The sequence below is a fragment of the Galleria mellonella genome, unplaced genomic scaffold (assembly GCF_026898425.1).
Source record: "Galleria mellonella isolate WM207_F2 unplaced genomic scaffold, CSIRO_AGI_GalMel_v1 utg63, whole genome shotgun sequence".
In the NCBI taxonomy this organism is placed as follows: domain Eukaryota; kingdom Metazoa; phylum Arthropoda; class Insecta; order Lepidoptera; family Pyralidae; genus Galleria; species Galleria mellonella.
The window spans coordinates 2,278,879-2,304,980 of record NW_026442130.1 but is presented as its reverse complement, the minus strand read 5'-3'; the positions used below and the strand labels follow the sequence as shown (position 1 = coordinate 2,304,980).

The following is a 26,102-nucleotide window of genomic DNA, read 5'->3' as shown; positions in this document are numbered from 1 at the left end:
CACCCCACCCAGCTGTTGCCACTAAACTAAAAACTAGGTCTAGCTACAGTTTAGGAAAGATATTGTTATAATATATATATATATATATTTTTTTTTTATTATTATTTAGCTCTGTTACAATGTCTGTCTTCGAAAGGGGGGTAAAGAGGTTTTTTCAGGGTCGGCAACGCGCGCGTAATACCTCTAGTATTGCAGGCGTTCATAGGCTACGGTAACCGCTTACCATCAGGTGGGCCATATGCTTGTTTGCCACCTCAGTGGTATAAAAAAATGTATAGTAGTTTATGTTCAACCTGTATTTTTATAAAAAAAAATTATATATACTCTTTTTTATCCTAAACTTTCACTCAGGGGAATAAGTAAGTTAGTAATGGGATATAATAGCCCCATTGCTAGCAATGTACCCTATTAGGTCGACCTCCACGCTATTCTATCGTGTTAGTTCCCCCTGGAAACCGTCGTGGTTAATTCTAATGGAATTCGTCACAATGAGCTAACTGACCTGTTTTCGTCCTCACCTATCATCTGTCACTGGTTCCCCGTCAGAGTAGGATAGGACCGATAGCGCAGGATACTCATACCATTCCATTATCATCCATAAAAAATAACTCTCTTTAAAACCCACCAAACCCTAATTACAGTTATCAACTCACCTGCCAAACGGGACAAACACTGGCAAAACATTCTAAGGGAGAGACCTACGTACAGCAGTGGGCAGTGGGGACAAAGGGATTGTTAGTAATGAGGTCTAATAGCCTCATTGCTAGCAATATACCCTCTCAGGTCGACCTCCACGCGGTTCCCCCTGGAAACCATCATGGTTAATTCTTGTCTAATTCATCATGGTGGGCCAACTGACCTGCATTAATTCTCACCTATATACCGATAGCGCGGGCGGGGTTACCATTCCATTTTCATCCATTAAAAAAAGCAGTGGCAAGTGAACGGCCGAAATAATAATTAATAACATTCCGTTGCTATTTGTACCTACATTTGACATTAATCTTTTTTTTTGGTGTATTTTTTACCACAGATAAATAACTAGCCATATAACAACTGGGCAGGTACAAGTTTTAATCTATGCAATTAGGTAGGTATTTGTCAAACGCCGAAAAACAAGCGTCTTAACGCAAAAAGCTAAATTTGCCATAGACAAGTTTTCAATACATGTTTTGACATCCTGCTACAAAAGCGTGTCTAATATCTATGTCTAAATAAGTCTTATTTAGATATAAAGAGATATTAGACATGCTTTTGTCGGACACGTTATTAAAAATAAAGTGTTTAAAGTAATGAATTTTATTATTATTATTTTTTATGCAACTTAGAATGGCGAATAAGCTGACGGTTCACCTGATTTGAAGTAAGAACTGTCGCCTATTATATACGCTTTATGCGTTGCCGTTCCTGAGGATTAAGATGGTACGCCACGGAACCTTGTAATTTCATAGGCATATTCCATCCTTCAAAGACGGGGAGGGAAGGGACTGTTAGTAATGAGATTAGTCCCAATTGCTATCAATATACCTATCGGGGGGGAAAGGGATTGTTAGTAATGGAGACTGAGAATACCATTGCTAGCAATATTGGGTATATTACAATACCAGGTCGACCTCCTCGCGGTTCCCCCTAGAAACTATCATGATTAATTCCTGATGAATTCGTCATGATGGGCTAACTGACCTGTTTTCATTCTCAATCTATCACCCTTCACTGGTACTCCGCCAGCGTATCCCGTTAGCGCAGGCGGGGTTACCATACCATTTTCACCCATAAAAAAAATACCCTATCAGGTCGACCTCCACACCGTTCCCCCTAGAAACTATTGTGACCAATTTATCGTTAAATTCGTCGTCTTTCGTCACCTATGCCTCACTGGTGCCCTACCAGCGTATACCGACAGCGCAAGCGGGGTTACTATATGGGATTATATTTCATGTAATTAAGGTCTCCCTATCCATAATTATATGGCAGAACAACGTTTACTGAATCAGCTAATTTTATAAAAAAAAAAATTGTGCAAAATGTATATTAGTGAAATGGGATAGGGAATTATTATTAGAGAAGAATTAAAGAGTAGAAATAAAAAATAAAACATTTCCTCGTTTATTAAACTTATTTAACAACTTAGATATAGAGTAGTATATTACAAGAGCGGTATATACAGGCGGGCGTGCGCATGCGCACTCACTTCACCGTGATCGACACAATCCGAATATCGTCGTACGGCTTGTCGGTCTTCGGGTTAGTCTTCACGGAGCCGATGTTCTGCACAACTTCCATGCCTTTGATCACGCGACCAAACACCGTATGCTTGTTATCTAGCCATGGCTGAAATATTTAAATTTTATATTAAAATCTGTTTTTTTTTTTTTATGATAAATAGATAGATTCTTTATTACCAACAATAATCATCACTCACTGATCTCACTCACCTCTTTACATTTCTGTCATTCATGTAAGTTTTTTTTTTTTTTTTAATTTTTATACAACTTAAAATGGCAAACAAGCTGACGGCCCACCTGATGGAAAGTGGTAACCGTCGCCTATAGACATGAGCAGTATCATGGACGAAACAGATACAACCATGCGTTGCCATTCCTGAGGACTCGGATGTTATGCTTCTGTACCCTGTAAATTCACGCCATATCCCACCCTTGAAACCGAAACACAGCTATGCAAACACAACTGAAGCACGGCAGAAATACGAATGAGACAGTGGTACCCAAGCAAACGACTTTTATACAAAGTCTCGCTTTGATTCTAAAATCTATTATAATAATAAATACTGGAATGGATTGGACTGTACATAATGCACAGCGCCAACCAATTTTTAAACTAAGCAAAGATTATAATATGGACACTAGTTACTAGACAACTGACTTATTTAAATTATATTTATTTAATTGGATCATACTCTTATTGCACTAGTTAATTTATTTAATTAATTAATTTAATTAACTTATTTACGTCATAAGGGTTTTGTTAGTTTATGTAAGGTGATTCAAATAAAGAATTTATGTATCTTATATAAATACTTTCAATACTTTTTTAAATCCATATTACATATACATAAACCCTAAGGAAAATAAACAAACATCCTTATGAATACAAATAATTGTATTGCGCAGGAATCGAACCGCTATACTCCATTGCTAGCAACCCTCGTGTTTGCGGCGAAAGAAATTACTAGTAATTAAAAAAATAATAATTTAAATTTATCCATTTTCAGCAATTAAAAAAATCCTCATCCTTCACCCCCTTTCCCCAAATTGCATTTTTTACACTATTCTCAAATTTTTACAACATGGCAGTTACCGTGGGTGCAAGGGTGATGAAGAACTGGCTGCCGTTGGTGTTGGGCCCCGCGTTGGCCATGCTCAGCGTGTACGGCCGGTCGTGCTTCAGGTGCGGACGGAACTCGTCCGCGAACTCGCCGCCCCATATACTCTCGCCGCCAGTGCCAGTGCCTGCGACATGCGACCACGCGTTACGACCATATATTATTTCATCACCATTCATTTATTAATTCACCATCATCATTCATTTATAATAATAATAATAATAATAAATTTATTTGTTAAAATATGGTACAACAAGATGACAGTAGTAAATAAAATGCCATCAAATCCTGCTGTTTCCAGCGTACAAATATTTAAAAACATATAAATTATTACAATCAGCACGGGTACATCACAGTTTTCCAATAACTTACCAATTTTCAATTATATAACTCTCGATTTTGTTATAGTAAAGTTTTACGACACACCTTCAACGGCGACGGATCGGACCACCTAGCTTGACGCAAGAAGGCGCTACCGAGAAAGACACCTGCGTCGAGTCAGCACTTCAATTCCCACAACAAAATTACCCAGTTCCTTTGTATTTGATTCGATATGACTTCACTTACAGATCACACATCGATCTGAAGGCACCTATTATTGTAACAATTAATTTTATGATTAAATTTAGTTATTTTATAAAATTGGTTTTTTTTGGGTCTTCCGCCAGCGACTTCAATAACTATTTAGTAAATATTTTTATAAATGTCAATATTGGTACTGTTCATGTTTATAGGCGACGGTTACCACTTTCCATCATATGGGCCGTCAGCTTGTTTGCCATTCTAAGTCCACTGACTCCTTAGAATGTATTTGAAGTCTTCATTCCACATAGTGTGGGGGGTCTTTTTTTTTGATGGGTGAAAACGGTATGGCAACCCCGCCTGCGCAAACGGGATACGCTGGCGGAGCACCAGTGAAGGGTGATAGATGAGAATGAAGAACAGGCCAGTTAGCCCATCATGATGAATTCATCAGGAATTAACCATGACAGTTTCCAGGGGGAACCGCGAGGAGGTCGTCCTGGTTGGGTATATTGCTAGCAATGGGATTCTCAGTCTCCATTACTAACAATCCCTTTCCCCCATAGTGGGGGATCGTCCTACACTATGTTTACTGTACGGGGTCGTCACCAGCCCATTGCCAACTTCATCTTGCTTATTCTTATAATAAAAACATTACGTTATTTTTGACATTTGACAGACATTTGCGCAGTTACGAGTAGCACTCTTGGTTGAGAACGGTTGCAAATAATAATAGAAGAGCGAATCTAACCAGTGGGGTCTCCAGTCTGCACCATGAAGCCCTTGATGACGCGGTGGAAGATGTGTCCGTTGTAATATCCGGCACGCGCGAGCCCGCAGAAGTTCTCTGCGGCGCGAGGCACGTCCTTGCCGAATAGACGCACGTGCATATCACCCAGCGACGTGTGAATGATGGCCTCCGAATACACCCGCTGCACTCCTGCAGGCAAGAGATTTTAAACGGATTAGAGCTAATTTTTTTTAATGGGTGATAATGGAATGGTAACCCCACCCGCGCTGTCGGTATACACCGGCGGGGCACCAGTGAAGGATGATAGGTGAGGATGAAGCAGGTCAGTTAGCCCATCGTGACGAATTTAACAAGAAATGTTGACGATGGTTTCCAGGGGGAACCACGTGGAGGTCGACCTGATAGGGCATATTGCTAGCAATGGGGCTATCAAACTCCATTGCTAACAATCCCTTTCCCACCGGATTAGAGGTATTGTCGTATTTTACATTTAATCACTCAGGTTTCACTGGTGGAGTACTCTTACACAGGGGGAAAAGGATTGTTAGTAATGGGGTCTAATGAGCCCATTGCTAGCAATACACCCTATCAGGTCGACCTCCACGCGGTTCCCCCTGGAAACTATCATGGTTAATTCTAGTGGAATTCATCACAATGGGCTAACTGACTTGGTTTCATCCTTACCTATCATCCCTTACTGGTGCCCCGCCTACAGATACCGATATACACGCAGCGATAGGCAGGCGGGGTTCCCATTCCATTATAACTGATTTATGATGATTATAAAGATACGATGGACGAGGGACTAAAGCAGGACCTTGGTCTAACATCCATCTTTATATTTTTGATTGTCCATCTTTCCTCCTAACCTAATGTATAACCTAAAAACACTAAAAAAAAATAAGCGAATTGCGATTCTAGATCAGGTGTACCCAACTTATTTTGTCTACTGCCCACTTTGAGAATAAATTATTTTTTAGCGCCCCCATTTTTTTACCTACTTAAAAACCACTATTATACTTCAAATTAAATTAATCAAATATTGTGAGCTATATTAGCGGAGATTAAACAATAATTCTAAACGAGCCTCTACACAACATAATTTTTTTTCTGGGCCTCTTGCCGCCCCTCTTTAGGCCTGCAGCGCCTACAAGGGGGCATTATCGCCCACATTGGGAAAGGCTGTTCTAAATAGTAATTCCTAACATGTCCAAAAAGGGGGGAAAGGGATTGTTAGTAATGGAGACTGAGAATCCTATTGCTAGCAATATACCCAACCAGGTGGACGTCCTCGCGGTTCTCCCTGGAAACTATCATGGTTAATTCCTGATGAATTCATCATGATGGGCTAACTGGCCTGTTTTCATTCTCATCTATCACCCTTCACAGGTGCTCCGGCAGCGTATCCTGTTAGCGCAGGCGGGGTTGCCATACCATTTTCACCCAGCAAAAAAAAAAACATGTTAAAAAAAGATGAGGAAGATTTTACATTTTATAAACGAGATATCATGTTTTTAAATACGATATTAAGTATGTATATTTCATTATATGTTATAATTATCTCATTCATAAAAATGTGTAAAGTAGTAAACAAGCGTGATGTAAGATTAAAACAGGATTTGAATACTTGCAAATAATAAGACACAAAAAAAAACACAAACTAAATAGGTAACATTGCATAAAATTAACAATTAACTAGAATAAACTGGTTTTTGCGTTCAAAACACGGCGCGGCTGTTTACTAAATGTGTCAAGTGTAAAAATAAAACAGGTCAAGTGCGAGTTGAACGAACACACCGTGGGGTCTGTATATAAAAATCTGAAATATGTTAGAACCTTAAAAAAAAAATATTTCAAAGAAAATTAAAAATCTATATTTCTTCTATCTAGCTTTACCCACGACTTTGTTCGCGTGTGAGAATTATATTAAATGGTAGGGTTATTTTTTTTTCAATCCGTGAGAAGTGTACGGTAACAACGTTTGCACGAGGTTTGTTAATAATGCAAACTACCAGTCCAATAGTTAGTAATATACTCTGTCAGGTCGACTTCCACGTGGTTACCCCTAGAAAATCATCGTGCTGAATTCCAGGTGTATTCATCACGATGGGCTGACCTGCCTATTCATCCTCACCAATCATTCCTCACCGGTGCCCCGCCAGCGTATACCGTTAGCGCAGGCGGGGTTATCATTCCATTATCATCCAATACCCCCCCCTGTTACACTATCAGTATACGCTGGCAAAAGACAAATAGTAGCCTACGTACTTATGTCCTTATCCAATCCATACAGTACATCTATACCAAAATTTCATAGTGATCAATTAAGCCGTTAAAGCCCTAAAAGGTAACAAATAAACTCACTTTCATGTCCCTTAAAAATAGTACATTATGTACTCTCAGACATGCCTTTGCGTATAATGAAAAGCTCCGCTCGCAATCTGGGGTGGGCACGAGACAATTCTGGGGTGGGCACGGCTGACACGGCTCCCTTTAAATACACCTATGATGATAACTCACCCTGCCCCTCTGTAGCTGATATGATGTCTTCCTTCGACGGCTTCTCATTGAATACGTCCCTGTCCACGTCAGGACTTTTGACGTCATCGGGACCACGGCGGGAGAACATATAAAACCGGTTCTTCTTGTATGCGGTGCAGAATAGCGTGGGATCAGTCTTCACATTCAGCAGCGTTGGGTTCTCAGAGCCTTCCATCTCTAGGGTTGCCGCTACTTTCGATTGGTTCGTTCGGCCCTGGAAGGATATTAAGCATTTTAAGAATTTACTTTAAAAAGAAGGAGGTACTCTCTTCTTCTTCTCTTCTCCCGATTTAAAAAATTCCTGAAAGGATATACTTTCAAATTGGTCTCATAGATTTTTTATCAATAGTCATTAGTCATTTATTCAAAAAACAATGTACATTGTGTCCGAAATAAGGGATAAACATACAAAAATCATTACATTAATTCTTGTAATTATTTCTTGTAATTGTTTATATTTATTAATAAGTTTACTATTGTAATCTTTTGGAGGAAACAATAAACAGTATCTATCTATCTATTAACTTGAATATTACAACCATCCAATAACTATAATAATAACTTAGCGGTAAGGCCGCCTTTTGTATCACTTCTCATTAATATTTACTGTATTTGTTATTTCTCTTTTTACTTGGTGCAATAAAGTGTAAATAAATAAATAAATAAAATATATAAATAACAATAAATTATAATAAATAAATTCTGCAATAAACAGTGTCAACTTCATCGTAATATTATATACATATGTCAAATTCATTTTTAATTATTTACATTAATCAACGGTACAGACAGTCATGTACGGAGTAGTAACATTTCTCCGATAAAAGGGATCGTCATTTAATCTTAAAAGAATTGAGACTTTGTATAATTTTTAACTGGACAAGTAATCTGTTTATCTTATATCTGTTCAGTTGTTTAGTTTTTAAATCAAAATAACAGATTTGTCACGTTTGAAGTCTGTTTTTTTTTTTTTTGTGGGCCACAATTTTTAATTATTGGGGGGAAAGGGATTATTAGTAATGGAGACTGAGAATCCCATTGCTAGCAATATACCCAACCAGGTCGACCTCTTCGCGGTTCCCCCTGGAAACTATCATGGTTAATTCCTGATGAATTCATCATGATGGGCTAACTGGCCTGTTTTCATTCTCACCTATCACCCTTCACTGGTGCTCCGCCAGCGTATCCCGTTAGCGCAGGCGGGGTTACCATACCATTTTCACCCATCGAAAAAGAAAAAATCTTTAATTATTTTAATTTTTGATATTGATATTTATAATTTTTTATTTAATAACAATTCACACCTAGTTACATCTACTAGCCACCGAACTAGGCCGAGCCTGTATCTCAGTGGTTAGTTAAAAACTTCCTTTGACTTAACATAAGACGGTACAATCTAAAACATAAATACACTCATTTGCAATGTTCAATTTACTTTTGGTGCAACATTGTTGAATGTGGGTAGCATCATATTATTTAGTTACAATTACGATTTAAATACCTATTGGGCCCATTTGTAATTTTTTTTTTTTACACAGGGGGCAAACTAATGTGCAGCTCACCTTTGAAGTCAGTGTTTTTCATGGAACAAACTCTCAAATGTGAATATTACTTCGTCAGATCACCGCTTATATAATAATACATTATAACCATCACGAAAAGAGCACATTCCTTTTTTAAAAGGCCGGCAGCACACCTGCAATGCCGTTTGGTGTTGTGGGTGATCATGGGCGGCGGTAATCACTTACTATCAAGTGAGCCACATGTTCGTTTGCCCTCTGTGTTGTAAAAAAAATAGTACCTGGAAGAGAGCGAGGTGCAAGGGGCGCAGGTTCTCCGGCTTGCCGATCATGGCGGCGCAGCGGTTGGTGACCAGGTTGACGAGCTTCACGCCCAGCATGGTCGCGTACAACACGAAGTGGCCGCTCGCGTCGAACACCACGTTCGCCAGGTGCACCGCCTCCGACTTCTCAAGCTCCCGCTCAGCCGCCATCCTGCATGTTGACGTTATGACGAATTAATTAACGATATCTTTATTTTTTATTGTTAGCCGTTAACTGTCCACTGCTGAACATAGCTCCCCCTGGGGGGAAAGGGATTGTTAGTAATGGAGACTAAGAATCCCATTGCTAGCAATATACCCAGCCAGGTCGACCTCCACGCGGTCTGCCTGGAAACTATCATGGTTAATTCCTGGTGAATTCATCATGATGGGCTAACTGGCCTGTTTTCATTCTCATCTATCACCCTTCACTGGTGCTCCGTCAGCGTATACCGTTAGCGCAGGCGGGGTTACTATACCACTCATCAAAAAAAACATAGCTTCCCCCCCCCCCCATAAGGGGGATCTTGCTGTTGTCACACTTGGCAGGCGAGTCGCCGACCGCAGTTTGGCTATTAGTAATGTTTCGAGAGGGACGCTACTGCCCACGCTTTCTTAGTCGCCTCTTACGACACCCACATGAAAGGAAGAGGTGATCTAGAGGTGCCGGGATCACACGGACGATGTATGTTGACGTTATGAGTCTTTATTTTTGTTGTGTATAATCTACACTAATATTATAAAGAAGAAAGATTTGTATTTTTGTGTATATGTATGTTTATAATGAATAAACTCAAAAACTACTTTGCCGATTTCAAAAATTCTTTCACCATTAGAAAGCTACATTCACCCTGAGTAATATAGGTTTAGGCTTTGTTCGAACTATTTAGTAGATGGTTTATGTGAAGTCTGCACAAAATCGGTCGAGCGGTTCTTCATTAAATCACATTTTTTGTAACAAATGAATTCAATAAATGGCGGATCATTTTTTTAATGGGAATTTTTGTGTCAAACTCAATCTTTTTTCAAAGTTGACAGTACAAGCATGTTGTTATGACATTCATGCGGTCATTTCATTTTGAACGTGCTTCGATTAAAGCAAATTGTCAGCGATATTGATGTAATTGTTTTTTTTATTATTTCACTTTATACGTAGCGAAGCACGTACCGGGCCGCTAGTAAATATATAACTACGGTTGCCAACTCGCCTGCACGGCGTAACAACTACTTGCAAAGTCCTGGCAACAACTAAACAAAAACTCCTCTTCTTGGGAACGCTTATGTTCAGCAGTGGACAGCTAACGGCTGATATGAAGACGAGAATATTATAAATGTGACAGTGAGTTTGTGTGTTATGTTATAGCGCCTTAACATCTTAATCACTCATTATGAAACTTGGTATACAAGTACTATATGGGATGGAAAAGGATATAGGCTTCTTTTATCCCGCTCAGTAAACATAGCCCGATCACGCAAAAGAAGATGCGGATATAAGCTAGTAAAAATTATACATGAATTCAAAAGGGGGAACTTCTTTTAAATGACACTTAAAAAGAGACATTTCATATTTTTAAATAGACTGTTACCTTCTGCCAAACTCCATATTAGGCAACTGTTGGGTCTGGTGCTGCAACTCCTGGAACCGCTGCAAACTCTCGTCCAGCACTTTATGCAATTTGCCGGTTAGAAAATGGAATACCCGCACCTGTTAGGACAATCAATTTTATTCTATTATCTTGAGTCCGTAATATCTGAAATTAGATCATTGTGAAGGCAACCGAATTATTTAAACTAGCAAGAGACAAGGACAAATTCTGTAAGCCGATTCACTTCAATGTTTACAGCGGCACTATAAGAAGTATTTAGAGGAAAATACACACTTAAATTCCATAGAATTGTAATATCTATTATTCCTCTAAATTGAAATTAGTCTGGTTCCAGAAATATTTTCTCCCACAAACGCTCAGGCTATGAATGAGCTCCCTGCCGAGGTTTTACCTAGAGACTACAGTATGGGATTCTTCAAAAAGGCTATATTAAGGTTTCTTCAGGATCAGCAACAGCAACGCGCACGTAACACCCTTAGTGCTACAGGCGTCCATAGCTACAGTGACCGTTTACCATCAGAGAGGCTGTATACTTGTTTGCCACTTTTGTGCAATAAAAAAAATGAGGGAAGATATAATTTTTTGTTTATAAAAAAGCAAATAATAATTGAAAACCTACCTTTCTATCCAAACTGATTGACGCCATTTTCTTGCCATCGGGCGAGAAGTCCAGCGCAGTCGGGTAAGTTTTATTCTTCACAAAGTCAAACAGATCCGTGTCCAGTTTGGATTCGAACTTGACATTCTTGGGAAACTTGTATTCGTATTTTGGGCCCGTCCAGTACTCCACTATGCCTGCTTTGTCCACGGACACGGCTGTCTCGTATACAGGGTTGTACTTTATGATACACACTGAGTGTTGGTGGAGTGTTTCGAACGTGTAGAGAGGCGTGCCCGACGCTTGCGTCCCGTCAAATATGTGGATTTTGTTTGTGTTCCTTTCTGATCTGAAAAATATATTTAATTATTATTTATAAATACATAGATAGATAGATTTTTTTATTTTTTATTTGTAGTTTGATTATACTACGTTAATATTTCGGTACATGTGCAAAACTATTAAAATGGCATCAAAGAAAATATCTTATGCTGGATGTCTTAATATCATGATGGGCAAACTGTATCTTAAATGCCATACGTGTAGAGATATTTACGACTTATCGTACGCTATTGTTTCTGAAAAACGGTTTAACAACAATATGACCAAGGAACATAAACAGGCTTGGGTATGCCCTGCATGCCGAAATAAACAACCTAAAGGAGATAATACCAACACACCCATACGTCAAGGGAACTTAGGAAACCTAAATATCTTCTGATAGCGAGGATTCTCAGAGCAGCTATGTCACCCAACGTAAAAAGCAATCAACATCGTTGTATTCACATTCTAAAGATGAATTGAGAAGACTCATCAAATCGGAAATGCGAGCTTCGCTGCGTGAGGAGCTTCCTGATCTTATTCGCCCAATGTTAGAAAAAGAACTATAACCCCTTAAAAAAAGGCTACAAGATCTTCAAAACACAGTTCAGTATATAAGTAATCAGTATGAAGATTTAAAGATAATGAAATTACAAGACAATATCAACATTGTCATCGGACTACAATATGGTGAAATGTCAATGTGATAATTTGGAATCCGCAGTACTATCATTAACGGAACGCATTAATACTATAGACCAAAATCTAAGAGATTCTAATATTGGGATACAGGGAGTCCCCGAAAGTAAAACAGAAAACACAGCCATTCAAACATAACTGCTTCACGGTACAAACACGAATGGAACAGAGGTACCCAAGTAAACGATTTTTGTACAAAGTCTCCCTGTGCTAAACAGTCGCAATCTGATCGAGTGTAATCCTCATTTAGGTGACCAGAGACATTTTTTTTAATTGATGGCAATAGAATGGTAACCGCGCCTGCGCTATTGGTCTACGTAGGTAGGATGCCAGCCCAAAAAAGAATCGCGAGAAGGTCGACCTGAGTGGGTATATTGCTAGCAATGCGGCTAATGGTCCCCATTACTAACAATTCTTTCCTCTAGTCAGAAACATTTGTCGACTGTCGTCGACATTGTTGTGAACATAAGATAAATGGCATTGTTTTGTTGAGCATATTGGAATCAAACATCGTAGGTGGACGTGACTACCGCCCTCACATGAATTGATATCTTTCATCACTGGAGAGATAGTAAGAAAATAATAAGAAGAGTACTCACACAGCTAAAGCAGATATAGGGTCGCCAGCAGAGTGCACCCACTCGGTACAATATGGTTCAAAGGCTATTGTTATCATGTTGATCATGTCTGAAATAACAAAAGAAAAATATTGTTTAACAGCAAGAACTAAATATGTTCCATTGCACAACTGTTGACTAAAGTTGTAAATGTGTTAACACCTGTTAGCATTTTATATATTTTATTTATACTTAATTACCTTTACACTTATTTATTTATACTTTAAATTATATCATTATCATATCAGCCTTTCACTGTTCACAGCTGAACATTAGCCTCTGCTTGGGGATTTTGCCAGTAGTTGCCATGCTTTGCAGGCAGATTGACAACCACAGTTAGGTTTTAGAGATATTTTAAGAGGGATGTTGCTGCCCATCCCTAGATCTTAGTTGCCTCTTACTACACCTACGGAAAAGGAAGGGGTGACTAATTCTATACTGGGACCACACAGACAATTAAATATTATAATTAAATATAAATTTTGTTAAAATTACCATAGAAACATAACTAAACATCTCTAAATGAAGTTAGTAACAAAGTGAAACATTCAAATATGTTTTATTTGTACTAATATTGAACATTAGCAGACTGTCTTATGGTCAAGTGAATTATCATCATTTATTTACATTTAAATTAATTTCTATTGAAAGAGATTATAAATTTATTATTACAATAAATATTTGTGCAGTTGCAAAAAATTAATAAAATTCAAATCAACTTCTATATACTAACTATTAAAATATTGTCATATATTGGTGCTTAATGGTACTTGGAAATATCCAGTCTGGTTTTATGTCAGGCGAGTGAACACACTTGTTCTCCCTAAATCAGTATTCTCTGGCCATTATACATTAAATATTAATATTTACCAAAATTAATAACATCAAAGACTTTGACCGTTTTCTCTGGGGATGCAGTACACAGTAACGTTCCGGTGCTGTTTGCTGACACATGACTAATTGTTGACAAGTGGCAACGGAAGTGCTTTACAAACTCAATGCCCTCCTCCTGCAAATATTCATGTAAACATAAATTACATTATAAATTTCAGTTCCTATAAAACTTACAAAAGAAAAGCTATTTAAGAACTTTCATAGCATTAAAATTTTTAGGGAAAGCTATTTAAAGTTATATAATAATCATATGCTAAATAAACAAAATTAAAACATTTCATATAAAACTTTGTACAGACAAAGCTGTAAGACATAGTTTTGTGTTATTACAATTTAGTTCTGATGTAAACTATGTATATTAAAGATTTCATTGCCACTTCTTTAAGCAATGAGAAACAAGCTGATAGTGTACCTGAAAGTCAACCTCAAGGTAAGTTATAACCACCTTTAGACTTAACAACACCATGAACACCACAGAATACACTGTGATGCCCATAGTAGGTATCCCTCATGCATTACCGTGAACTATAGTGGACTATGGTGTTACTACACTTTGCCAAAAAGCAGAGAAGCAATAAGAGGACTATGGTATTATGCCTCCATACCCTGTAATATTACTGCCATATCTTACCCTTTAAACACAGCTGCTTCATGGCAGAAATAGAAGTGCGCTAGAAGTAACTATACAGACAATTTTTGTGCTAAGTCTCTCTCTAGACATGTTATGTCCTTGGTTCTAAATAAAAGTCACAGTGTGTTAAACCTTACTCTTTAACTATAAAACATACCTGTTTTTTCCAAAATTTAAGGTGTCCATCTTGACTTGCAGTGATAACAAAGTCTGTTTTTGTAACCAATACATGAGTGACCACGTCACGGTGCATATAGCTGTGTTCATATGTCTCAGAGGATGGTAAATTTTCTAAATACAGAGATTCAAATTCTAACACTGAAAGATCACATACAGATATTAAGTTTTAGTACTCAATTAGCTTGTAATCAAGACAAAAGATTTGTTAAGTATTATAGTTTTAGTAGTAGCTTCTGTTAATAAAAACGTTATCTAAAAAATATGATTAAATTATTGTTTACAAGTTTAGTCTTTTGATCTGTTAAACTATTTTTTCTTTGGAGAATTTCATTTAAATCTTGCTAACTGTATAAGTGGATTATATTATAATTGAAATTACTTAAAAAATATTAAAAAATTTATAAAAGAAAAAAGTTTGTAAATTAATCATAACCTTTTCGTTTCTTGGGTTTAGATTTTACAGCTTCGGAAGGCATAGGCCCAATCCACTCTTCCTCTTCTACATCTTCCGATTTATCTACACTACCAGATCTCTTTTCGCCTGACATAGTAAGTTATAAATAAAATTTTATTACAAAAAATACTTTTTTATGATAAACAATAACACCATTAAAGGTAGATTTTGATGATGTTTGATTGACATCAGAAATTAGAGATGTCAAAAGTGTAATAATTTTTTTTAGTACGTTTGTTCCGTTGTAGAACAGGCTAAGGTCAGAGACCATGCTGCCTAGTCTTCAATAATTATAAATTCACTGGAATCAAAAGTGTCATAAGAAAATGAAATGTCAACCTCAAATAAATTAAAAAGAAAAAACTATATCATCATCTTCCTACCCTTATCCCAATTATTATTTGGGGTCGGCGTAATATGGTTTTATCCATATTACAAAAGGATTTAGCTTAGTTTTGCGACCGGCCGCCTGCCTGACGTCAACCCTCTTTGGGAATAAAAAACTATATAACATTGATAAATTAGAATGTGACGACTGCAACGAAATTTATTATTACCAATCCTTAAAAATATAGAAAATTTATAAATATAATTTTAACATGCGTTCTCTGCATTGAAACTATCAAAGAAATCAAAACAATATATTATTGGTCCATATTTCGACATTTGACTTTATTGGTTACTACTTTACAGCTATTGGTTGATCCACTTTATACCATAGACAAATTTAATCTGTTTTCATCATACACGTAAATTGTTTTCACGGTTTTAGAAATTTTTAAATAATTAATTTCTAATCACACATACTATTTTTAAAAGCTGAATATATTTTTACTTATTTAAAATTACATTGATTAGTTAAGATCCCAAATCGACATATGAAGTTAGTCAATAACCTATTTCCAGTTGAGTCACGTTTGTAAACTTTTTAAATATGTGTGTCTATGCTTAAAATGTCTTTTACGAGTTCGTAGTGATGGTGGCTGGCTTCCTCGCAAACGAAGCGTCGTAAATTACTACAAATTTTTAAATATTAATATAATTTTGGTCGTCGTACGATCATAACAATAGTGACATAAGTGCTCGAGAAGTTTTACAACTATACGGTAAGTGTAAAGTGCAACATTCATTGTGAAACCGCGCGCTACCGGTACATCTACACGTGGTTTGACTACGATACCGCGTTCCTAAGGTACCAAATATGTTTTTGTGTATTTACCGTCCTATAAAACATTGTGGAATAAATCCACACTGTACTTTAGTGAAAGTCAATTATTTTTCAGTTAACGCGTCATGTATAGGTTGTTTATTGAACGTGTGGTTAGTTTGACAAGCAGGCGCTTATTTCTGACACAAGCTGTTGAGGTAATTTACTGTGGAATGTGTGTTTTTCCAGTTTCTTTGTCTTTAAATACTGTTGAATAGTCGGTACATTTTAATTAAAAACCACGAGACAATATCTGGCTGATGCAAATGGAGCATTGCCAAGTGTCGCGTGCGCCCTGCGCTTAAGTTTTCTCTTTTTTTTTTCTTCAAATGCATCAAGACAATGACGCATCGTGGTACTGTGACCTGTATGTGGGAAAGTGGAAATAAATTTATTATTCAAAGTGTTTGCATTTGAGGCTCACAATTTAGGTAGTAACAATATTATCTATTATATCCAAACAAACAGATAATCTAAATGTCATTAGAGCATATTAATAAAATTACAATTGACTACAATGTGGTTATATCTGTGAACCCACATGTCATTTTTTTATCCATATTAAACTCTACAATTCTTACTGACATATTTATCTATTATTTTTATTGAAATAAACTCATAATATGGTAATGTTAGTAAAAGAATTTTACTAAGGAAATTATATTTTTCCACATTAAAAATGTTATAATAAATACTTGATGGGTTTCCCCGTTTAAGGCATTTTGAAGGTTATATACATGTTTTCCCTATGCAATTAATTGAAAAACAGCTGGAAGTTAATAGAAATAAATGTGTGGATTATGGTATGGTAGAATCAATCAATCTTTATTTGTGAATTATGTGTATTTACAATTTGGTCTTATGATAATAATAATTGGATACACCATACTTGCACTTACAAATGTTGATATAAAATTATAGAATTGAAAATAGCTGGTGGAGCAAAGAATTATTATCTGCTCAGAAGGATAATAAGAAAGTCATCACTATTTTAAAACAACATTAATTTTAAAAAAATATGATATCAGAACATTAAAATATTAAATATTATGCTTTTACCCATTTTACTTTTCACTGATTTATATAAAAGTATAATTCTATCTTAATATGAATTAATATAATCAGCAACTTGTAGTTAGTTGTAATGCTATTATTCTAACCTAACCTACATAATATTAATAAAATCTTCAAATCAATCAAAATTCATTGGTGACAGCAAAAATCATGAAAGTGTTCATTCCTTGCATGCTAATGAATTATGAATGCATAAAGAGCACTTTCTAATTGTTCTAATTGACCATTTTCTTTGGAAATGCATAGCATGCAACATGACATTGCATTAAATATTATAAATTAATATATTTTATATTATATTGATAGTAGAATCTATTATATTAGGAATCATCCAATAATGAGTTTTTAATATCCCATTTTCTATGACAAAAGTCTTTTAATTATGTTTTTATATTAAAATATTTTTGTACTAGGTTATTTTTTTATCTCGGCCTTATAAATTTTGTTAATATGTTTCCTATAATAATATCATGTCAAAACTATCCATCATTCTCAAGTGACTGCTTTCAGTAGTGTCTTTGTTTATTCCTGTTATGATTTGTCATAATTCTTTTATTTTTTCTTTAAATGTATATTATATCTATTATTTATTACACATAGAAAAAGTAACATATTATCAAAGAAGTAATGCACAAGGGTGTGCTTATCTCTAGAAAGATATTTCTTTCAGGGAAACTTTAAATTACATAACAAAATATGGTTAATGGAATAGATATACATATTTGTACAAATACATAAGATAACAAAGTTAAATTATAATTAAAGTTTATTATTTATATTGTAATATTTTTGTTATCAACATGGCAACCCTATGTTTAATGATTGTGGCAGCCCTAAGTAGTAACATGTTATTGATATTGTGGTGCCGGTGCTACAGTTTTGCCATTACAAGTCCAGTTATCACTCAGTTGATCAGCCCACTAACCCACAATTAGATAGCACTTGAATTTAGAAAGTAAGCAGGTGCTGGTAACCTTCATTCCGATACTTCCTACAGTTTTATGTTGGTTTATTATTTTTCAAAATTCACACAAACATCTCACTGTGATATTTTCAGTTTAATACATTGTTTTATGATTGACAAGTATCACACTGATTGTCTCAATATTTTTCCTTTTTTTTTTTCTCTCTCTTTTGTACCACATTTTTTAGTCCTCTATAACATATATTAAAAAGTAAGCTATTGAAATCTTCTATAGATAAAACACAAAAAGATAATAAAATACATTCATAGTGATCTGAGAACAGAAGGGGATGACTGTCCCCAATGCACAGATTCTACCTTAATAGTATATACTTAATTTACGGTAAATTATAGATATCCAAATCTGTAAGTAGTGTGTAGGTATTAATTTATAATACTCTAAGCTCCATAACTTAGTAATAAAGTTGTAATATCAAGTAAATAAATTTCTGTAATCATTCTTGTTTGGAATAATGTAGGTATACTGGAATATCGGTCTCTCGATTTGTTACCTCTTATCACAGGGCAGAGATTGAAAAAAAATTGTTGTCTATTATTAAAAATATAGTATAAGTTTTAACCATCTAGATCAAAAACAAATTTACTGTGATTTGTATGACATTATATTTTTTTATAATAAATTACATACATATTTACCTAATTTTTGAGGAAATTAAATTTAATACGGCTCACTTATTTAAAGAATTTGTTTATTTACCTGTCAGCATTAATTTAAACAGGTAAGTTTAGATGAAATATATATTAAATAAATCACCTTGACTTCAATTTAAAATCTATAACTTTATGGTATGGACTTAAATGTTGCTGCGGTTATTACAAAGTCCATGTCTTCAGAATGTAATTTTTTGAGTACCTTAACTTTATAAAACATCCCAATCAGCACTCGAACTCTTGCTTAATTTTTCGCGCGATGTTTTAACCTATGATTGTTTAATTCGACGGCAGACATCAAGCGCAGATGGGTGATCCATTGATTACGCCGTCAGAAGTTAATTTCCCAGTCATACTATGTTAATTGAAATCAATAGAAACTTGATTTATTTTTATTCGATGACAAGCTATAAGGGTACAATGTCTTCATATTACAAAGATTAACAATGTGCGAGCATGGTAAACGACACCGCATCCCATGAACGCTTACAAGAGTCATTCATTACTTGGTTTCACCCCAGGTGAAGCAGTTTCGTTTCTTAAAGTCGCGCCTACGGCTAGAATGACGTAAATAGTTACAATCTGACGTTTCATGTTTAGAAGCAGAATTCATTATAGATAAGAACATTATTTTTTAGTCTTATCATCAGTTGTTTTCCTCAATTTATAATTGATTTGCAAAATAATACTTGTCTGGCTTGAAAATATATCTACATATTTTTTATACGGCAACTCTCTTTTATATCTAAAAAAAACTTGGCATAGATATGTTACTAGCTGCCTCTGCGCCTTGCTGATTTACTTTTGTATGCTTGTTTTTTGTTTTTTTTTTTTTGTTTTAATTCTATTCACTAGTTCTAGTACAGGTGTTGACTCTTCAACATACAAACAAGATTTATTGCAGTTATATATTCATTCAAATATACTTGTTACTTTGGTTTCTTCATGATAGAAGTTTGAGGAATAAGATTTTGTGCAATTATTGTTATTAAACTATATTGTAATAGGTATGTATATGATAACCTCTACAGAAGTGACTAATATCCTATTAGACTAATATCTAAGCAGATAGCTTCACTCTAGAAGGATATTTGTTTACCTTTACCATGTATTATTTGGTCTATATGGAGTTTTTCGTCGTCTTCGTCTTTTACCGGTACAGTACGCTCCCCCCCCCCCTCCCTCTAATAAATAGAAAGAAATGTTTATTTGGCTCATATCAATACCAATTACAACTAAAACAAAAGAAATTAAAAAGATAAAGAAAAAGGAAATATAAAAATAAACTTAAACGTAATTAGAAATTATCCAAATTGTTTAGGCATTCATACGTAACGCCTAAACGCTGATTTTCTGTGGAACCAATGGTAGTGGTAGATGGCGCTACGAAGTAAACATATTAATACTTTTTATGGCGTAAATAGTATGCTATAACCTATAGGGAATGGAAAGGAATAGTGACACGTATTTTTATTCATATCCCATCCTACACCACATGTAGAATCATTCCAATAACACTTGTAAATATAACGTCCTCTCAATTGTTTTGCATCAGCGTCCAGCTCCCTTCTAATTTCCTTTATCAGCTCCATTACATTGTGTTACGCCAATTGATGACAATCATGCGCAATTCGCCAAGATCTTGGCGCCTGCGCCGCCTTATCGCGTCGGGTCAACACGCCACCGGAACTAAGGCGCGGTAGATTCAACATTGCACATTTTCGCGGCAATCAGATTTGTACAAGAGATTTGATAAACATATTATAATATTTGGTACACAGACGCCAAATTTTGTTTTTTTTTTAATGTGTGAAATGAAATTGTAACCCCGCCTGCGCTATCGGTTTACTCTGGCGGGGCACCAGTGAGGGATGATAGGTAACGATGAAAAGGCAGGTCATTAAGCCTTTCGTGATGGATTCAACAAATCAATCACGATGGTTTCCAGGGGGAACCGCGTGAAGGTCGACCCGATAAGGTATATCGTTAGCAGTGAGGTTGTTAAACCCAATTACTAACAATCCCTTCTCCCCGCGCCAAATTTGATTCAACAATCTTATTTCTCACAGAATACATTTGAATGTATATGCGTTTGGTATATACATAGTGTTGCCGCCTGTAAATTCAGGACAAGCTGAAAAACTTGCGTTTTTTAAGTTATGAGAGGATGTTTCTTTAATAAATCTCGTTTGAAACAGTTTATATGTAAAATAACGTATTAAATAATATATTTTTTATCTATGATAAGCTGACTATCCTATCCTTAAAAAAAAAACCTGTAAATATAGATACTTAACAACAGAAATATGAGTGGGGCGGTGGTACTCGTGCAAAGACGACTTTATGCTGACATCAGATAATATTGTAGTGATAAAGTGTTGTATGTATGTTCCAGCGATGAGTTCCAGTGTATGTTATAAGTGCAATCGGACCGGGCACTTCGCCCGCGAGTGCACGCAGGGCGGCGTGGCTACGCGCGACGCGGGCTTCAGCCGCCAGCGGGAGAAGTGCTTCAAATGCAACCGCACCGGTCACTTCGCAAGGGATTGCAAGGAGGAGGCCGATCGTTGCTACAGGTACGTTAGCACTTCACACGATTATTGAATAATGGAGGCGAATACTTTTTAGGTGTATGTTTTTTTTTTTCTACTACTTAGAATGGCAAACAAGCTGACGGCCCACCTGATGGAAAGTGGTAACCGTCGCCTATAGACATGAGCAGTACCATGGACATAACATAGTATACTGTTTCGCCCATGATACCCCCCATACGTTGCCATTCCTGAGGACTCGGGTGTTATTCCTCTGTACCCTGTAAATTCACGCCATATCCCATCCTTCAAACCGAAACACAGCCATGCAAACACAACTGCTTCACGGTTGAAACACGAATGGGACAGAGGTATCCAAGCAATCGACTTTTGTACAAAGTTTCCCTCTGGTAAGTGTATGTCCAGAATTCCGCATCTTCCACACAGACACTTGACAGATGCACAGCATATAATAATAAAAAAAAAAACACGAATATGTATTCAAATATATGCGGTAATTTACTTTTCATGTCAATTTTGGTTGTAAATCAATACAACTTTATTTAATTAATAATTATTATTTATTGAAATTAAAACAGTTTATAATCTAGTGGCACGCTTAATTATCATATAAATTAAACTATTTATTGGTTCATTTACCTCTATCTATGTCTGTGGTGGCAAATAGTTCAATATTCTTGTTAAAACTAATTTCAATGTAACTCGTATTTAGAATGCTTGGTTCTATGAAACCGTCTATTTACCATTTATGAAGAAAACAAGATATGTCTCACTCGAGTACTTAAGTAATTTATTCCCTTTAAAAGACCGATTTCTTATTAATTCTCTTTAAGCCAACATCAAGGTATAATTTGCATTTATTACCCGCTACGTGAGTACATCTATGTGTACTGAAGCGAATAAAAAGGGAACTGAATAAAACATTATATTCTTATGTACCTTAATTCCATACGTGTTCATTTATATAAACTTTTGCTGACTAGGCAAACGTTCTGCTGCACCTAACGGGTGCAAATAAATAATGTTTCAAACGACTTCAAAAATAAAGAGGTGCCATATTCGGTTATATATTTTTTTTATGTTTGTTACCTCATAACTCCATCAATTGTAAACCGATTTAGGAAAGTATATACTGACATATTGGATCCAAAGAAATTTCATCGAAATCGATTCGGTAAAGTTTTTAAAACATAATAATTAGTTTTACCGCAATTAAAGTCTGCTTTTTTTGGAACGTAATCTTAATTTATTATTCACATATGAAAGCTATAGTATCTGTCAAGTTAAGCAAATTGATTGAACGGTTTCGAAGAAAAAGATAGTTAATGAATATTGTGATACACAATGTTTATACATTAATAATAATAATTTATTTAGTACAGAATCCATAATGTTTATTTTTTTTTCTTACCTCTTAGTTGTCAGTATATAAAAAGTAAAAAAAAATGGCGCCAAAAATGTGATGTTCCCAACATGACTGCCCTACCTCACAACAGCAAACTAACACTACTACACAATCCTTTGTACGCACACACCTGTATACAATGTACAGGTGACGCTTGGTTCATAATGCGTCGCACATTCAATCGTGACCTTGACCCTACCTATGCATTAGTACTAATAACAAAACGGATTAACTGCCTTCATAGATTTATAAAAAAAAACTAGCTGTTTCCCATAGCTTTGCTCGCGCGAATCAATATATACGATCCTATGTGGCAAGTGATGTTATCTACCAAATTTCATTCAAATGTGCGCATGTCATACAGCTTTTTTTTATTAGACTAGTTGACCCATATCTTTGTCCGGGATAAAAAAGAGTAAAAAATAATACCATAACCATTATAGAATATACCAAAATGTATACCAGAGGATACACTGTGATCACGTATCACAGTGTAAGTATCCTTGCAGTTTTCAAAATTTGCTATTCCTGTGAACTGATACCTTTTTTACCTTTATTTATTTTATTGAATAATATATAATAATTGAATTTATAACTGTTTGTCCGTTTGTTGATTTACCTTTTTCGACCAACTATTTATTGTAATGAAAGTTTGCAGTGACGTCAAAAATTTCACACGAACCAGTCATGGGCACAAATTGAGGTTAAATAATTTAACTTCGTAGTCGCTTAATTTTTACAGTCTTACTACGCTAAACTTTAATTGAAATCTTGCTTACAACTAAATAGTAGTTGAATAGAAATGATCACGCGATACATTAAATTATTGTGACAAAAAAAAATGAAAAATTATTTCTAATATAAAATGAAAACAAATGTAATCCTTGTTAGAGGCATTTTCTAATTGTTGCCATTGTATTTACTATAACACTGGACATACACCACGTCTAAGGGTATCCACTGACCCATATGCCACCGTTTTCTATCAATAGAAGAGATAATAAGCAATATCTACATATTGATAACTTGCCTACCTCGCTTTGGAATCAAAATTTTTGTTTGTATAAATAAAATCCGTTATTGGCTGTATTCATAAGAGACTTAGCATGTAAGTTATTTTTTAAGAGCTGTGGATTTTTGTATAAAATACAAATAATTCTCTCGCTAATTATAACGGTTACTTTACACATATATGTAAATGTAAAAGTTATTGTGTTGATATTACATTGTATAAATTGTTATTGATGTTACATATAAATAGTCAGTAATATAATTTGTATTGATTGCGCAGATGTAACGGCACAGGACACATAGCACGCGAATGCGCTCAGAGCCCTGATGAGCCTTCGTGTTATAACTGTAACAAGACGGGGCACATCGCGCGAAACTGCCCGGAGGGCGGGCGTGACAACTCCAGTCAGACCTGCTACAATTGTAACAAGGCCGGGCACATCTCGCGCAACTGCCCGGACGGCACCAAGACGTGCTACGAGTGCGGCAAGCCGGGCCACATCTCGCGCGACTGCAACGAGGCCGAGCGGAACTAACACACGCCTCGGCGCAAACACTATATATAACTATGTATATTATGATGCCACGCACGGACGATAAGCAAAGGACGCGATACGCGACACGCGACACTAGAAACGTAAGACCACACGACTGTATGAAATTACGCAACGGAATTATAAATCAGATGCAGCAGGCAGCAGCGGTACCCTAGACGCAGACTGAGGAGTATGGTTTAAATGTTGACTTGTATATAGGTCTCCCCGCCGTAGCGGCCGCGCGGGCTGCGCTCGCTATAGGTTAATGTTTGTTCTTGCACGGTGAACAAGTTATTGTGTTTTTAAATCATTTAATAATCGTGATTGAACTATTGAAGAGGTAGCGTTACAGTTTTAGCATTACAGAGTATATATTTAATATATTTTGTACAGATTTTTTTGTCAAAAGATAAATTGGATGCTGGCGTACCATGAGTTTTCAATGGAAGAGTGAAGGCCCTGGAGGAACCCGACCCCTACTGGACTCTCTTGTTCGTCTTATCTAATTATATGTTATACAGTAAATGTAGTACTTACGCGATTGTACACCGTTCCGGTCACACGAGTCTCATACTTAGCATATCACTGATTGTGATTATTTATTTTTTATTGATCAATTCCTTTGTTTATGAGGTCCTGCTATCTTGTGGAGAATTCAGTAATTAATTAGAATTTCACCAATCAGAATATTTTTTATTTTGTTATCCCTGTTGATGTGCCTGTATTTCATGATACTTTCTATGTAATGAGTTTACTCGGCTTCTATGGGAGATAATAAAATCTTGCCTTATTATATATCAAGTTTCTATTTGCCCTGAATTAATTGCATAAAGATTCCACACCGAGAATTACCACTAAGCATCTCCCAAATTCAAATTATATGTAATTTGTATTATTTGAGTTTGTTTGATTTTACTGATTTCAAATAAATTTGACAGAACAAGAGGGCAATACCCGCAACACCTATCCTGTTTCTTACCCTCAATTTATAGCTCACATAAATTCTTTATTAGGTAACAAAAACGAGGCGAAGTAAGCATTCGATCTCTAATGAATTAATTAATTACATATTTAGATCTGCCTTCTCAAACTGGAGAAACAATTTGTGGTTTGTGTTATTGCCTTCGGTGTTTCGGAACTGGACCTAGCACCCGGGTGCATCACAGAGTGCACCATAGGTCATAAGAATACTGCATTCGTTTTACATCACAATATTAAAATTAATAGAAAACTACGCATATTGTTTCAACAAATCTAAATTCCTTGACCGATTTGCCTAATTAATGACTCCATGGTCAGGAGTATTTGGGAGTGGACAGGTCTTCCCAAGAATCGTCTTCAAGATGCAAATAGTATTGCAAACATGTCTAGTCTCTATATACATACATATATAACGAGAAATTTACTAACTCGCCGTGTTGCCGACAATTGTTTCGACTTCATACGTAAGTATTCTTCAGGGCGCGTATGGCGCTTTACGTCAGCATCTCGCCTCGCAATTATGTAGACAACGTATTAAAAATGAGCATTCGTCTTAAATGTTATGTTTGGCATGTGAATATTACAAGGGGCCAGGACTAAAAAATATTTTTTATAAAGCTAATGCTCATAATAACCGTGATAATAGATAAATGGAATGGCCATTCCCTGATGCCCTAGATTGGGCGCTTCGGCCGCTTTGAACAAAATATATTTATTGTC

The 26,102-nt window shown here is 35.9% G+C and overlaps 2 protein-coding genes across 3 annotated transcripts; one reads left to right on the top strand and one right to left on the bottom strand.

Moving 5' to 3' along the window:
- Positions 1-2,083: 2,083 nt before the first annotated feature.
- LOC113521600 (peptidylprolyl isomerase domain and WD repeat-containing protein 1) lies at positions 2,084-15,195 on the bottom strand. The gene is made up of 11 exons (XM_026907175.3): positions 14,960-15,195; positions 14,504-14,664; positions 13,692-13,830; positions 12,804-12,891; positions 11,206-11,533; positions 10,566-10,684; positions 8,959-9,151; positions 7,137-7,371; positions 4,617-4,805; positions 3,319-3,470; positions 2,084-2,331 (listed from the first exon to the last, which is right to left on the bottom strand). Exons 1-11 carry the CDS (start codon positions 15,072-15,074, stop codon positions 2,188-2,190), a joined length of 1,863 nt encoding a protein of 620 aa, XP_026762976.1. The 5' UTR covers positions 15,075-15,195; the 3' UTR covers positions 2,084-2,187.
- A 730-nt stretch (positions 15,196-15,925) lies between these two features.
- Positions 15,926-25,194, top strand: LOC113521584 (CCHC-type zinc finger nucleic acid binding protein-like). Of its 2 annotated transcripts, none has more exons than XM_026907156.3 (3): positions 15,926-16,086; positions 21,293-21,473; positions 24,146-25,194. In XM_026907156.3, exons 2-3 carry the CDS (start codon positions 21,295-21,297, stop codon positions 24,399-24,401), a joined length of 435 nt encoding a protein of 144 aa, XP_026762957.1. In that variant the 5' UTR covers positions 15,926-16,086; positions 21,293-21,294; the 3' UTR covers positions 24,402-25,194. The 2 variants fall into 2 exon arrangements, with proteins under 2 accessions (XP_026762957.1, XP_031765715.1); XM_031909855.2 differs by lacking the exon at positions 15,926-16,086 and adding an exon at positions 16,469-16,618.
- Positions 25,195-26,102: the final 908 nt, after the last annotated feature.

What these genes read in the sequence shown, in the direction of transcription:
- LOC113521584 (XM_026907156.3), top strand. Translation starts at nt 21,295, where the DNA reads ATGAGTTCCAGTGTATGTTATAAGTGCAATCGGACCGGGCACTTCGCC. An exon ending in GAGGCCGATCGTTGCTACAG is followed by an intron (nt 21,474 to 24,145) that starts GTACGTTAGCAC and finishes TTGATTGCGCAG; the next exon opens with ATGTAACGGCACAGGACACA.
- LOC113521600 (XM_026907175.3), bottom strand. Translation starts at nt 15,074, where the DNA reads ATGTCAGGCGAAAAGAGATCTGGTAGTGTAGATAAATCGGAAGATGTA. An exon ending in CAATCAGTTTGGATAGAAAG is followed by an intron (nt 10,685 to 11,205) that starts GTAGGTTTTCAA and finishes TTGTCCTAACAG; the next exon opens with GTGCGGGTATTCCATTTTCT. An exon ending in TGCACCTCGCTCTCTTCCAG is followed by an intron (nt 7,372 to 8,958) that starts GTACTATTTTTT and finishes ATATCCTTCCAG; the next exon opens with GGCCGAACGAACCAATCGAA.